Source organism: Haliotis cracherodii, unplaced genomic scaffold (assembly GCF_022045235.1).
Source record: "Haliotis cracherodii isolate W230 unplaced genomic scaffold, xgHalCrac1.p SCAF_5, whole genome shotgun sequence".
In the NCBI taxonomy this organism is placed as follows: Eukaryota; Metazoa; Mollusca; class Gastropoda; order Lepetellida; family Haliotidae; genus Haliotis; species Haliotis cracherodii.
In genome coordinates this window covers 52391819-52406626 of record NW_027266308.1, presented here as the reverse complement: position 1 = coordinate 52406626, position 14808 = coordinate 52391819, and the positions used below count along the sequence as shown (strand labels likewise).

At 40.6% G+C, this 14808-nt stretch overlaps 2 protein-coding genes across 2 annotated transcripts; one reads left to right on the top strand and one right to left on the bottom strand.

Moving 5' to 3' along the window:
• Positions 1–4685: 4685 nt before the first annotated feature.
• Positions 4686–7555, bottom strand: LOC139444141 (uncharacterized). Its single transcript, XM_071225042.1, has 2 exons — positions 7498–7555; positions 4686–5728 (listed from the first exon to the last, which is right to left on the bottom strand). Exons 1-2 carry the CDS (start codon positions 7553–7555, stop codon positions 4686–4688), a joined length of 1101 nt encoding a protein of 366 aa, XP_071081143.1.
• Positions 7556–10368: 2813 nt separating this feature from the next.
• On the top strand, positions 10369–14219 carry LOC139442590 (cytochrome c oxidase assembly protein COX16 homolog, mitochondrial-like). The gene is made up of 4 exons (XM_071223442.1): positions 10369–10684; positions 11185–11259; positions 12155–12235; positions 13234–14219. Exons 1-4 carry the CDS (start codon positions 10607–10609, stop codon positions 13339–13341), a joined length of 342 nt encoding a protein of 113 aa, XP_071079543.1. The 5' UTR covers positions 10369–10606; the 3' UTR covers positions 13342–14219.
• Positions 14220–14808: the final 589 nt, after the last annotated feature.

Sequence of the window (14808 nt, the reverse complement as noted above, 5' to 3'; positions counted from 1 at the left end):
GCCTGACCACCCGATCCCGTTAGTCGCCTCTTACGACACGCATAGTCACCTTTTACGGCAAGGATGGGTTGTGGAAGACCTATTCTACCCCTCATTATAATTACGTTTGACACAAGGCAAAAACATGGAAACGTTTCCTTCCTTTTTTGGATTACACTGTACTCTTCCGTTTGTATAATAACACACGACCTTCATGTGAGAGGCGTCTGAATCGATGGAAAGTGAAGGTGAAGTGAATTGGTTAATACTTTCCGACCAGTAACAGGCACCCTACTAGATTCATATATACTACTCAAAACAAGTTAACTGCCAAACATATCTCTGCACGACCGTTAATTTGACATAGAAAACATAGGAATTGGACATTTCTGATCGCAAATAAGGTTGGGTTTAATGTGTCTTAAAGCTTAGCATTGTGTGCAAATCAAATGTCTGATCCTATGTTTTCTATGTAAAAATTTACATTCGTGCAGGGACATACGTTTGTCCCATAACCTGCTTTGAGAAGTATAGAAGACCCAAAACCTTGTTATTTGTGCAAATCGCCACAGAGCAATACAGACAGTCTTGTGAGATATAGACTTGAAACAAAACGTACTCACGTTCAAACTTTAAGCCCATTTCTCAAAATGTGAAGGTAAACACACATTCTACAAACCCTCCCAAAGCAGTGCAGAAAATGATGAGACCTATACTACTGAAACTAAATCTACTCCCTTTTAAACTTAAACACAACTCTCAAAATGTGAAAGAATAATCTCATTGAGCTTACGTCTCTTCTGTCTTTGTTGTTAACGCCGCGCTCAGCAATATTCCAGATATATGATGGCGGTCTGTAAATAATCGAGTCTGGTCCATACAATCCAGTGATTGACCTCATGACCATCGATCTACGCAACTGGATTACGATGCCATGCATCAACCAAGTCAGCGAGCCTGGCCACCCGATCCCATTAGTCACCTCTTAACGACACTCATAGGTTGCTGAAGACCAATTCTAACACTGGTCTTCACGGGTCTACGCTTCTTTGAGAAATACCGAAAGGTAAAAACATATTTCTGATTGTACGACTATCAACTATCACAACATACAAACAATGTACAACCACCACATATGTTCAAATACGCACAATTCAAAATGTTTTTATTTCATCTCTTAATCACATTGATATAATGTTTGGCAATATCTGCATTAAATGTTTATAAACATGTCGACGGGTTATCGCAGGTTCCCTTTTAAGACAATAGTGATGACTTTTTTTTATATGCGTATATACTTAACTGAACTGTTCTATACATAATACAATGAAATATGTTCCATAGGACTAAGTTAACAATCAATACCAACTAATACAGGGTAGGAACAATTATGGATCATTTTAACCAAGCAACAAGTTCATCAATACTGATGATTATCCGCTGAACGGTTTTACAACTACCTGATGATGTTAACACCACTTTCACATGCTAGTACATGCTTTGCATACACCTTTACCGTACAAGTGTCTATTTACACTTCTCAAGGATACACACTCGAGTCCTTGTGTTACCATCGTCTCCATTTCACTAGTACAGGATTTATACCAGGATTGTGCTACCACCATGTCTATTTCTTTAATGTAAGATTTACACACACGTTTGTGCTACCAAAGTGTCCATTTCACTAGTACAGGATTTACACACACGTTTGTGCTACCAAAGTGTCCATTTCACTAGTACAGGATTTACACACGCCTTTGTGCTACCACCGTATCCACTTCACTAGTACAGGATTTACACACGCCTAAGTGCTACCTTCGTCTCCATTTCACTAGTACAGGATTTACACACACCTTTGTGCTACCACAGTGTCCATTTCACTAGTACAGGATTTGCACACGCCTTCGTGCTACCACAGTGTCCATTTTAACTTCTGTAGGATTTACACATACCTTTGTGCTACTACCGTGTCCATTTCACCAGTACAGGATTTACACACGCCTTCGTGCTACCACAGTGTCTATCTTCACCTCCGTAGGATTTACACACACCTTTGTGCTACCACAGTGTCAATTTCACTAGTACAGGATTTACACACACCTTTGTGCTACCACAGTGTCCATTTCACTAGTGCAGGATTTACACACACCTTTTTGCTACCACGGTGTCCATTTCACTAGAACAGGATTTACACAAGCCTTCGTGCTACCACAGTGTCCATTTTCACTTCTGTTGGATTTACACACACCTTTGTGCTACCACCGTCTCCATTTCACTTGTGTAGGATTCACACACGCCTTAGTGCTGCTACAGTTTCCATTTGACCAGTAGAAGGATTTCCCCACGTCTTTCTGCTACTACAATGTCCATTTCACTAGTACAGGATTTGCACACGCCTTCGTGCTACCAAAGTGTCCATTTTCACTTCTGTAGGATTTACACACACCTTTGTGCTACCACCGTCTCCATTTCACTTGTGTAGCATTCACACACGCCTTACTGCTACCACAGTTTCCATTTGACCATTAGAAGGATTTTTCCACGTCCTTCTGCTACCATAGTGTCCATTTCACAAGTACAGGAGGATTTACACACGCCTTTGTGCGACCACTGTCTCCATTTCACTTGTGTAGGATTTACACACGCCTTTGTTCTACCACAGTGTCCATTTCACAAGTACAGGATTTACACACGCCTTTGTGCTACCACAGTGTCCATTTCACCTGTGCATGATTTACACACGCATTTGTGCTACCAAAGTGTCTATTTCACCTGTGCAGGATTTACACACACATTTGTGCTACCAAAGTGTCCATTTCACTAGTGCAGGATTTACACACACCTTTGTGCTACCACAGTGTCCATTTCACTAGTGCAGGATTTACACACACGTTTGTGCTACCAAAGTGTCCATTTCACTAGTACAGGATTTACACACACCTTTGTGCTACCACAGTGTCCATTTCACTAGTGCAGGATTTACACACACGTTTGTGCTAACACGGTGTCCATTTCACTAGTACAGCATTTACACACACCTTTGTGCTACCACAGTGTCCATTTCACTAGTGCAGGATTTACACACACGTTTGTGCTACCAAAGTGTCCATTTCACTAGTACAGGATTTACACACACCTTTGTGCTACCACAGTGTCCATTTCACTAGTGCGGGATTTACACACACATTTGTGCTAACACGGTGTCCATTTCACTAGTACAGCATTTACACACACGTTTGTGCTACCAAAGTGTCCATTTCACTAGTACAGGATTTACACACACGTTTGTGCTACCATCGTCTCCATTTTACTTGTACAGGATTTCCACACACCTTTGTGCTACCACAGTGTCCATTTCACTAGTACAGGATTTACACACGCCTTAGTGTTGCTACAGTTTCCATTTGACCAATAGAAGGAATTTCCCACGTCTTTCTGCCACCACAGTGTCCATTTCACTAGTACAGGATTTACACACGCCTTTGTGCTACCACAGTGTCCATTTCACTAGTACAGGATTTGCACACGCCTTTGTGCTACCACTGTGTCCATTTTCACTTCTGTAGAATTTACACACACCTTAGTGCTACGACGGTTTCCATTTCACTTATAGAAAGATTTTCATTTGCCTTTCTGCTAACACAGTGTCCATTTCACTTCTGTAGGATTTACACACGCCTTTGTGCTACCATCGTCTCCATTTCACTTGTGTAGCATTCACACACGCCTTAGTGCTACCACAGTTTCCATTTGACCATTAGAAGGGTTTTTCAACGTCTTTCTGCTACCACCGTGTCCATTTCACAAGTACAGGATTTACACACGCCTTTGTGCCCACCACAGTGTCCATTTCACCTGTGCAGGATTTACACACACCTTCGTGTCCATTTCACTAGTACAGGATTTATACACACTTTTGTGCTTACAAAGTGTCCATTTCACTAGTACAGGATTTAAACACACCTTTGTGCTACCATCGTCTCCATTTCACTAGTGCAGGATTTACACACACGTTTGTGCTACCATCGTCTCCATTTCACTAGTACAGGATTTATACACACTTTTGTGCTTACAAAGTGTCCATTTCACTAGTACAGCATTTACACACACCTTTGTGCTACCAAAGTGTCCATTTAACTAGTACAGGATTAACACACACCTTTGTTCTACCACTGTCCATTTCATTAGTACAGGATTTATAAACACCTTTGTGCTACCAAAGTGTCCATTTCACTAGTACAGGATTTACACACGCCTTTTTGCTACCGCCTTGTCCATTTCACTTGTGGAGGAATGGCTAGCAGAGTGAATCTCATAGTGGTCATCTATCATAACCAGATAAAATAGATCCAGGAAATGTTTGACAGATGGTCGTCAGTTCCATGTCAATTAGGAAAAGTGACATCTATGTTTAGCCAAATATGTATGAATATATACTTATTGCCAAGCAGACAGGCATGGTGGAGGTGACAGACCACGCCAGCTTGGCACATCTTCACGGGCCCAGGATAGGAAGGAAGGAGTGATTGAGTTGGGGTTAACGCCGCTTTGAACTCTATTTCAATTATATCACGGCGTGTCAGCTTAATGTTGATGGAAAGCTCAAAGTGGTGCATGTCTCAGACGGGGTTTTCCCACTTTGGAGAACCCAATAGCATGAGTATGGTGCTAACAAACCTTGTACATAATTGGGGCGAATCGGAACTTTACTTAAAGAAAGAAGAAATGATATCAACTGGACTTCTCGAAAAGTATCTATGCTGCAGGGCACGTTTGGCTGTAATGCGCCCCACAGGGTTTATGTCCAGACACCTTTTCATCAGGGATAGAAGTTGGGTGTCGATTCGCCCGAGAACATCAAAGTCCGGCCCCTTGTCAAAGACATCAGCTTTGATATTTCTATTTGACCCTACAGAGAAAGGAAACTCTCCTGCAATGGCCATATACAGGGTGATGCCCATGCTCCACATGTCGAAGGATCTAATCCACTTATCAGAGGTGACATTGGCGTCTTTTCTGTGCACTTCAGGTGGGGAGAAGGCAGGGGTAGAGAAAGTCATTTCTCTATCCTTAGGTGGCTGCTCTGGCGCCAGGCGTATCGCCCCACCGAAGTCAATTATCTTTATATTTTTCCTGGGCCCAATCAGTATGTTGTCTGGTTTGATGTCCCTATGCACGATGTTGTTCTTGTGCAAGTAATTTATACCTGCCAGTATCTGCTTGGCAATCGGTTTCAGGTGCTTTTGTCTCCATTTAACACTGTAGTTGGTGATAAAATGTACCATGTCATTTCCTTCAAAGTATTCCAGGATCATAAACATCTTCCCATTGTGCTGGAACAGGTCATATGCTTTGATGATGTTTTCATGATTAATGGATTTCAGAATTTTATATTCATTTTCCCAGGTGCGAACTGTGAAGTTTCCATCAATTGCTGTCCGTAGAGAGACCTTCGCGGCGTAGAGGAGCCCGTTCTTCTTCACCCTGTACACCATCGCAGCCCCACCTGAGTCGATGACATCCTCGAAGTAGTAGCCTTTAATGGTTTGACCAATGGGTGTTGATGGCTCTGTGGGGGCAGATGGATGGGGCACAGCAAAGGTGGACGTCCTGGGATTGGTGGAACCAGCAGGGACGTCGACAGGCCTTGACGTCTTGGCCTTGTCAGATGGCTGGAGACGTTCTCGCCAAAGTTCAGCAGCAGCATTGTGTGGCCCGGGAATGGCAGGATAGAAACGTGCTCGGTAACCTAGATAGGATAAGAATAAATATATCAGCTGGATATTGTACCACGTTGAGTGAGTAAGTATAGTTTTACGCCGCTTTCAGAAATATTTCAGCAGTATCAGGGCTGGGGACACCAGGGATGCGCTTCACACATTGTACCCATTTAGGAGCCTCATGTTATACCACGTGAGAGAGAGAGAGAGAGAGAGAGAGAGAGAGAGAGAGAGAGAGAGAGAGAGAGAGAGAGAGAGGATGATGCCATACAATGTGGATGGAGGGGGGGGGGGGGGGGGGGGAGACAAGAGTTGATGCCATACCACTTGGGTGGTGACCGCCTCCGTGGTCTAGTGGTGGAGCGTCTTGCGTCTTCCCGGAGAGCGGAAGGTCGTTGGTTCCATCCCCGGCCGCGTCATACCAAAAGACGTTAAAAGATGTACTTGTTGTTACCATCTACTATGCTTGGCGCTCGGTATAAATAGTCTAAAACAAGGACTGGTCGTCTCGGAGTCAGTATACTGTGTCTTGTTATTCTTGTTAAACTGCGGCATGGTATCTCAGCACTATAAAATCGGCATAAGTCCGGACTACTACAAGCAGCCCACGCATACGCACGCACGCACGCAGGCACACGCACGCAACACGCACTCGCACACGCACACGCACACGCACACGCACACACGTGTATGCACATCGCTATATAAGTGCAATAATCTTGAACGCGACCCACGTTGAACCCCATTTCACTACACCTCACGTGGGTGGTAGAAGCTGAGACAGGTAAATGTCATACCATGTGGATTGTGGAGGGAAAGGCTACTATTGATGTCATTGAATGCTTTTGTCTATAAGGTTGTTTTTTTATATTAAAAGAACATCAAACGCCCAAATTAAGATCTTTAGTGATGTCAGAGAAGCAGATGTTTTCAAAATAATATCACTTGTTTTATTATAAGAGAGTACGTTATCGATCGCCAGCATAATGCTGCTCGCTGGCTTCGTCTATGATTGGCCAGGATTTGCACTTTCCTCTCACATCAAGCTGACGCACCGTAATATAACTGAAATACTGTTCAAATCGGGGTGAATCCAGCTCACTCACTCCATTAGTGTTCTCCACAGAATATCAGCTCGATTTTATGGCAAAAATGGTGGCCTAAATAGGAGATAACCTACCCTGGGATTTTTTGTAATTTGAGGTCCTCTCACTGTAAATTTGATACTTATTACTTTTAATTTGAAACCGAGCGCTTTAGCCTTTTCTGATTTGGCAATTCGCGTTCCGTAATCGTGTTTAAAATTGTTGTATGTATATCACCAAATAAGTTAGTCCTAGAGTTGTTACACCTATACTTTAGTATGCCAGATCACCTATAAAATCACTCACTATGCTTGAAACATGCACACACATCCATCCCACCATCCCCCTCTGGATCCGCTTGTGGACAAGACATGGGTAACTGCATTGGGGATTGACATTGTCTGATAATTTAATGAATATAATATTCTGAATACCGTACAAAACTATAGCTTTACAAACATTGTGGACTATTGTCACCTCGACTTCGACCTTGGCCCTTGCACAAAGCAGCATCCGCTTACGCCGCCTTAAACAATGTGCTAGAGCAGTATGCCGAGAATCGAACCCGGACCTTTGCCATGACGAACATATACATTAACAACAAGGCTATCACACCATGCCCGGCTGCTAAGAACAGAACGGAGCGCAAAAAAAGGAAAACGTAAGCAAGCAACTACATTTCACATCCAGTTCTTTCGACATGTAATTCTTACCGAAGGCCAAGTTCACGGAAGGGTTGGAGAAGGTTTTCATATGAAATAAGCTCGCCATATCTACAGAAACAACTCGTCAGGTAAACAAAGACGCCCACTTCTGTCGATCAGAATGACGATCTGTGACGTCACATGTCTATGACGTCAATAATAAAGTACCTTTGTTTTTAGCTCGCGAAATGTATATTGCGTTGTTGTTTTTTAACTTTAAACTGAAAAATTCAAAGGTGTTTTTGGTCAGATGACAATCGCTATACATGTACCTTAAATAGACCGCGATCAATTTCAGACGTCAAATTGTCGTGCAGTAAACGGCGAGACATCTACATGGCTACTCCATGGAGATGACCTGGGGTCACTTGTTGTTTATACAGTTTAATCATTTCCGCTTGTCGTATTTTTGTCAATGATACCCATGTTGTTTAAGCCAGGATCTTTTATGAAAGTTGTAAATATACTATCTTGAAATCGGCCGTTGTGAACAATCCCTCTCGTAGAAATGCCTGTCACATCCGCACCCCAACAGCTAATGTGTTTAGGGGCGGTAGGGGAAGCCTAGTGGTTAAAGCTTTCGCTCGTCACTCCGAAAACCCGGGTTCGATTCCCCACATTCGTACAATGTCTGAAGCCCATTTCTGGGGTCCCCGCCCGGACATTGCTGGAATATTGCTATAAGCGGCGTAAAACCATACTCACTCACTCGTGTGTTTAGCCAACTTGGTAAAGCAAGGCCTTTCAGCGTCATGAGGAGAGTGAGCAGTTTGACTCTGGGCAATAGCATTGCTACACGTATTCAAGGTATTGTAGTCAGATAAACTTCAAAATGAGGATTCTTCGATCTGTTCTGAGATATCATAATTGTATTGACAATATTGAACTTCCGACTTCTTTTCACAATTAAGAGTTTATTAAAATAATTAATTTGTTTCACAATGTTTATTGTAATAGTTACGCAATCACCTAAACAACCCACCCATGACCTTTGTGGGTCCGCGTTATGATGTTAGTTGCTGAGGACCAATTCTAACTCGGAATCCCCGTAGTGATGGAATGTATGAACTAACGTTCCATAATAGTGTGCATTTTGTAATTTTGAGTTTTAACTAATCCTAAGATCTTGTTTTCGTGAGGACTTTTTATATTATGATTTGGTTTACGGATTTTTCAATCAAAACTCGAAGTCGGTGGTCGGAAAATAAAAGACGAAAAAAAACCGCTTTCAAAATTGTCCTTGTATTTTGTGTAAACATGTGGTCAGAGGGTACAAAAAGAAATGATATAATTCAGTGTCATCATGGCCATGATCCTGAACAATTATTTAAACATGCTGTTGTGGTGAGTTTCATATCTTCTGTCGGGACATGCATGAAAATAGTTTTATTGCTAAATGGGGTTTTCAGACTCGGTGATTATAAAATAATTCCTAATTGTGAATTACTTTCCGACTTTCCTGATTTTTTCGCCAATTAGCACTGGTTATGGGAATTATATTAGATGTCATCAACTCTCTGGATATGGTTTCAAGCTAAAGGGGCACTAAATTTGTTCACATTGAACACTGACTGGTGAAGAGATCACCAACAGCTGGTGCGGGTAAGTGGGTAGCTGTCCTAATACGGCGCAGTGGTCGGTGAATATATAAATGGGGTGCTTCGCGTCACGGAAATAGGGAAGACCGGGGTGCATTGAGACAAAATTTGTATTACCCAGTCTATATCCCACTTGAAATGGATTCATAAAGAAATAGACACATCTTCTTATCATCAATTTAATAATGAATCACTGAACAAAAAAAATATTTCACAAACATGAAATTAACTGAGACATAAATATGAATTCATAAATATGATTACATGCTGGCCATTTAGAATCACATGTTTGGGGTGCATTGGGACATATCCCAAGGCACCCCAGTCAGGGTGTCCCAATGCGCCCTGACGCTACCCTTGCATTTTTTAATGGCTTCATGATATAACCTTGTGACAAAAGGACCTTCATCTCTTGGCGGGATACTTTTAAGATATCACTGTTTTGAATAAAACTCATACATCAACTGAAAGATGGAACACTTTGTCATGTAAAGCTTCAAAAATAGGCCTCTGAATTTAACAATGAAGTGCAAAAATAACATTTTACATACCAAACTTCTATCAACGGGTGCTGCTTCCACCCCTGCAACAAAAAGTACCATGGTGTATGATGTCACATCCTTTAGTGTAAATGATCATGTGATTGTACACCTATAAATAGCAGTTTTGGGGGGTGTCCCAATGCACCTCGTGTCCCAAAGCACCCCGGTCTCCCCTATATGTTTTGTTGTCAAATGTGAGTACCTGACCAGCGAGGACTCTCTCTCCTGTGAAATATTCATGATAGTCTTAATGAAACGTTTGTTTATTTAACGATAAAGAGATTATCCGACTATAAGATGCCCATTGTGTATTAAATATTATTAGTTGTTGACAGATGTCAGAGCATGGTGGTGCTTTCATGTTACCGATAACATCTGAGGTTCTGAGATCTTTCTAAAACATTTTTATAGCTGTGACGATGTTGTGTAATGTGTCAAGTGACAAATAATTGTGCATATAAACCCAGGTACTATAACCTGAGAAATGTGAGATTAGGTGGTTGCGTAAATAAAATGTAAAATCATGGAAGAATGTTGAAATATATGTGAATGTTTGATGTTTATCAGATCATTGTCACAATTTTAACATGTTTCGACATACTGCCACGTCAATGAATGAAACGGTTTCTTTATGTGTCCTTTTTAAGCGAAAAGCCGCCCGTTTGATGAACAGTCAGACACAATTTGACGAACCCATATCGAACCTCTTTGTTGAAGTCAAGGGCAGGTAACTCCCAACTGGCACGCACACGAGCACCTGTTTACCGTTTCTCCAGTGTCAATGTTTATTACGGTTATGTGTATCATTCGTCTGTAACTCACTGTCCATCATGAAGATCAAAATAACTACATCTTGAACGAATAGATCTGTTTATTAAGCGCATATATCACAACCGATGTTTCATTAAAAGAGAGGACAGAGCATATTCAGTGTATTTTCAATGTTTCCAACAAGATCTGTGTCAGATATCCAGAACTATGTCGGCAACTAATGTCTTTCAGTGGCTAAGAAATGTTTCGAGACGTCGTTTCATCAGACTTGGTGCTCCGTTTCTGGTATGATGTTACAGATATAGTACAATAATAAACCAAGGAAAAAAAAATATATATGCCCAAGGTCAACTGCAGTTACAACTGTAGATGATTCTCAAAGTATTTGGTAAAATTGTTTATATTAGTTAACATTGTCAGTATACATGTAGTTGCAACACCAGTCAATATAGACATGTCTTTTGTTCGAGTTTAACTTTAAATGTGATGCTATCTGTTTTAGATAATATGTCAAACAGTATTTCTCTGTAAACCCCAATTGTGTGTAAATTGTAACATTGATGTCCACAGACAAACACTATATACCCCATTTCCCCATTTCTGGGTGTTTAATTGAGGAAATATGGTACTACACAATTTATCTAGAATATGGAAAGGATGTCATTGTGTCAACCATAATCATATACTTACAATGTAAAAACTATGGGTCTGTGGCTTTAAGGAAAAGCAGATATAATACATGATTGATTGGTTAAGACTAACTTAAAGTTTTTACTTTTTTTTAGCTACTCATCGTTGGCGGATCATTTGGGTTGGAAAAGTTCACAGTGATTAGATATCAATTCCGAAAGGGGAAAAAGGTATTGTACATATAATTTCTTTCATAGTTATTTCGATCGCCTCTGTGGTCTAGTGGTAGAGTGTCCACCTGGAGAGCAGAAGGTCCGGGATTCGATCCCCGACCGCGTCATACCAAAAGACAATTCCCCACATGGGTACAATGTGTGAAGATCATTTTGTGATCCCACAGTGATATTGCAGAAGTATTGCTAAATGTGGCATAAAACCAAACTCACTCACTCACCTTGCAGTACAGATGACTAACCTAAATTGAGTTTGTAGCTGGATTTTGTTCCACAAGGCAATCTTCTCACGAAAGCATCATATAGTGAGTTGTTAGAGGCACTTGGCTTGAGCCAACTGATAATCCTCGCAAGTTTGATTCTATTCGTTCAAATAACACTTTGACTTCTAATGCAAATTTTGGAATGTATGTCCACCTAACTCTCATTGAGGATCCTAATTACATAGAGATGCCTCTGTTGAACAATGGCAACTTATTACAAAGTCTAGAGCTGACCTGACCATGTAGCATAGTCTGTCTTTGATGCATGGCACTCAGATTGATCTGTTAATGCAGCCCTGGCTTTCTCTTCCCTGTTGAACTCCTATCTATTTGAACAAACAAATATATTCCATTATTTCAAAATGTGATAAATATTAATAAAGATATTAATGTAGATGGAATTGTGCAACTAAATAAATGATACTGAAAGCTTGACAGATTTACAAGGCCGCTTCGAGTAGTTTCAGCTATTTCAAGCACTGAAATGTTTCTGCTGTATACTGTAAGCATTCTATACTGACAATAATAAATGTGTATTTACCCTTGCATTGTGACCTGTTCAAGGTGAAAGTTTGATCTGAAAGCTTACAAGTGACATCCATACCCATTTACAATTGTCTGTCTTTCAGCTAACAGAAGAGGAAGCTGCAAAACATGGTTTAAATTTGAAGGAAACAAAAGGCACAGAAGCCATTGAAAAAGCTTATGAGGTAAATATGACGGTTATTCAAAAGAGCCACACATCAAAAGGACCACAAACACATGACTTAAGTCAAAAGGGGCACACTAAAGTCAAAAGGCGCACACTAAAGTCAAAAGACGCACACTAAAGTCAAAAGGGGCACACTAAAGTCAAAAGGCGCATACTAAAGTCAAAAGGCGCACACTAAAGTCAAAAGGGGCACACTAAAGTCAAAAGGGGCACACTAAAGTCAAAAGGCGCATACTAAAGTCAAAAGGCGCACACTAAAGTCAAAAGGGGCACACTAAAGTCAAAAGGGGCACAGTAAAGTCAAAAGGGACACACTTAAGTCAAAAGGGGCACATTAAAGTCAAAAGGGGCACACTAAAGTCAAAAGGGACACACTTAAGTCAAAAGGGGCACATTAAAGTCAAAAGGCGCACGCTAAAGTCAAAAGGGACACACTTAAGTCAAAAGGGGCACACTAAAGTCAAAAGGGGCTCACTAAAGTCAAAAAGGACACAAACCAAAAGTGGTGACAATATTAATATAAAAATCTGACACTGATCAATCAGTGTGATCAGGCTGAAACCTATGTGTAAATGATAATGATCACACAACCATCTTCACGGACTGTGGCAATTGTGGACAATCTTGGGGAAAATTAGAATATATCACATCTCCTAAACTGCTTTACTAGATGTGTTGAGCCTTCTTATGAATCTTTATTACCATGTAATAAAAAGGATATTATACTGAGATAATTATGTCCCCTCACATCAACCATACCACACAGCCACAGTTTCGTTACTTAACGGCATAAGATTTTACTTCATAAACTACTGAAAACAAGTTAGAGGAAGGTTGCGTGTTGCAGTACCCACCAGCTTTGACCGTTTAACTATGGCAATATGAAAGATATGTGTTTTCTTTAACTTGTTTTGAGTAGTATATGACATGTATAACATTCGGCTCACTTTGAATATACACAGAGTTTTGGCACTGTTTCTTAATATTTGTTAACAGAAACTGCAGAGGGATGACTTGGACAACTGGCAGAATGTCCGTGGTCCACGTCCATGGGAAGATTCCAAGACAGTTCAAGATCTTCAAAGACAGAACAAAGTTAACTAATTCAAGGGGACATAACTGACATTGTGAAGTGATTTGAAACGAATGGTGTGTGATGTAATTTTGTTATAGATCATGTAACTACCAAGAAATCAATAAAGGGGATTCCTTTGTGTGTGTATATTGCTCATACACTGATGTCACTTTCACTTGATGAATCTTCCCATACTTCATGACGCTTGTATTAGGTAAAAAAAATAATAATTGGAAACAAGTGGTTCCGAGGATGCATGGGTAAGGTCTTTCAACAGGAGTCATATGGGCAGATTCATATTGGCAGCCTTGACGTTTTCTTGGTTAGAAATGCTCCTTTTGTTTATGTTGGAGACAAATGCTTTCATGGAGGCGGATTTACTGATGCATCAGGGCCTAAGAACTGAGATGAAACGAACAAGATTCAAGTTGAGCCAATTCATTTGCATCAGAGACCATGAACCGTCTGTATATGGTCTCCAGCTGTGCAGACTAGGGATGGGATATTCCAAATGAACTACCCGGGTATCTAACTCCTAAAAGCCAACCCTACCTAGGTAGCTGCTCCAGGTCTCAAGAGTTTGGTACACAAAATGTACGATTGGAAATTGTCTTATCTATGCCCAGGCAAAAAACATTTACATACACATATATAAAACGAACTCATCATGCATACACTGAAGTTGACTGAGGCTTTAATCTTTAAAAGTCAGAAGGGATGCAGACATCAGCGACTTGTAGTGTAACCATGGAGTTTATTGTTATTGTCATTAAACAATATAGCATGTGACTAACAACGGGTCGGGTACTCCTGTGCGTAACCGGGTCCTACTCAGTACCTGTCCCAGCTTTAGAAGAGACAACAAAATCGGTGTACAATGTTCATCTTTGTTTATTTTCAATAAATAACTTCACTTAAAATATATATTGCACTTTGTTTTGTCACAAAAGGGTGATGGAAAAAGATGACATGCAAGTCAACACACAAATCTTGGGTATTGTAAAGCTGTCAAAAACAAACCAGCGAACACAGCCATCTTATATAAATAACATGCATTCTTGAAAATATATAGGATTTACATTGTATTTTGTAAAAAGGAGATAAACTTAATGTTTTGTAGTTTGAGGATTTGATACCTCTATTTATGTATATTTTAGAGGTATCAAATATCCAAATAGGTCTCAAACCTTCAAATAAATAGGGCCTGGTCGGGTAGCCTATTGGTTAAGGCGTTCACTCGTCATGCTGAAGACCCGGGTTCGATTCCCGACATGGGTACATTTCTGGTGTCCCTTGCCATGATATTGCTGGAATAGCTAAAAGCGGCGTTAAGCCATACTCACTCACTCACTCAAATAAATAGTATGTTTACCTCTGTGACAAGAAAAGAACTCTTAAATGTTTGGATTGTTAATGAGTGATGTTGCCTTCAATTATTGTATGTACATAAACTATGTTTATGCATCAAGACACATGGCATTAGAAATATAGGACAC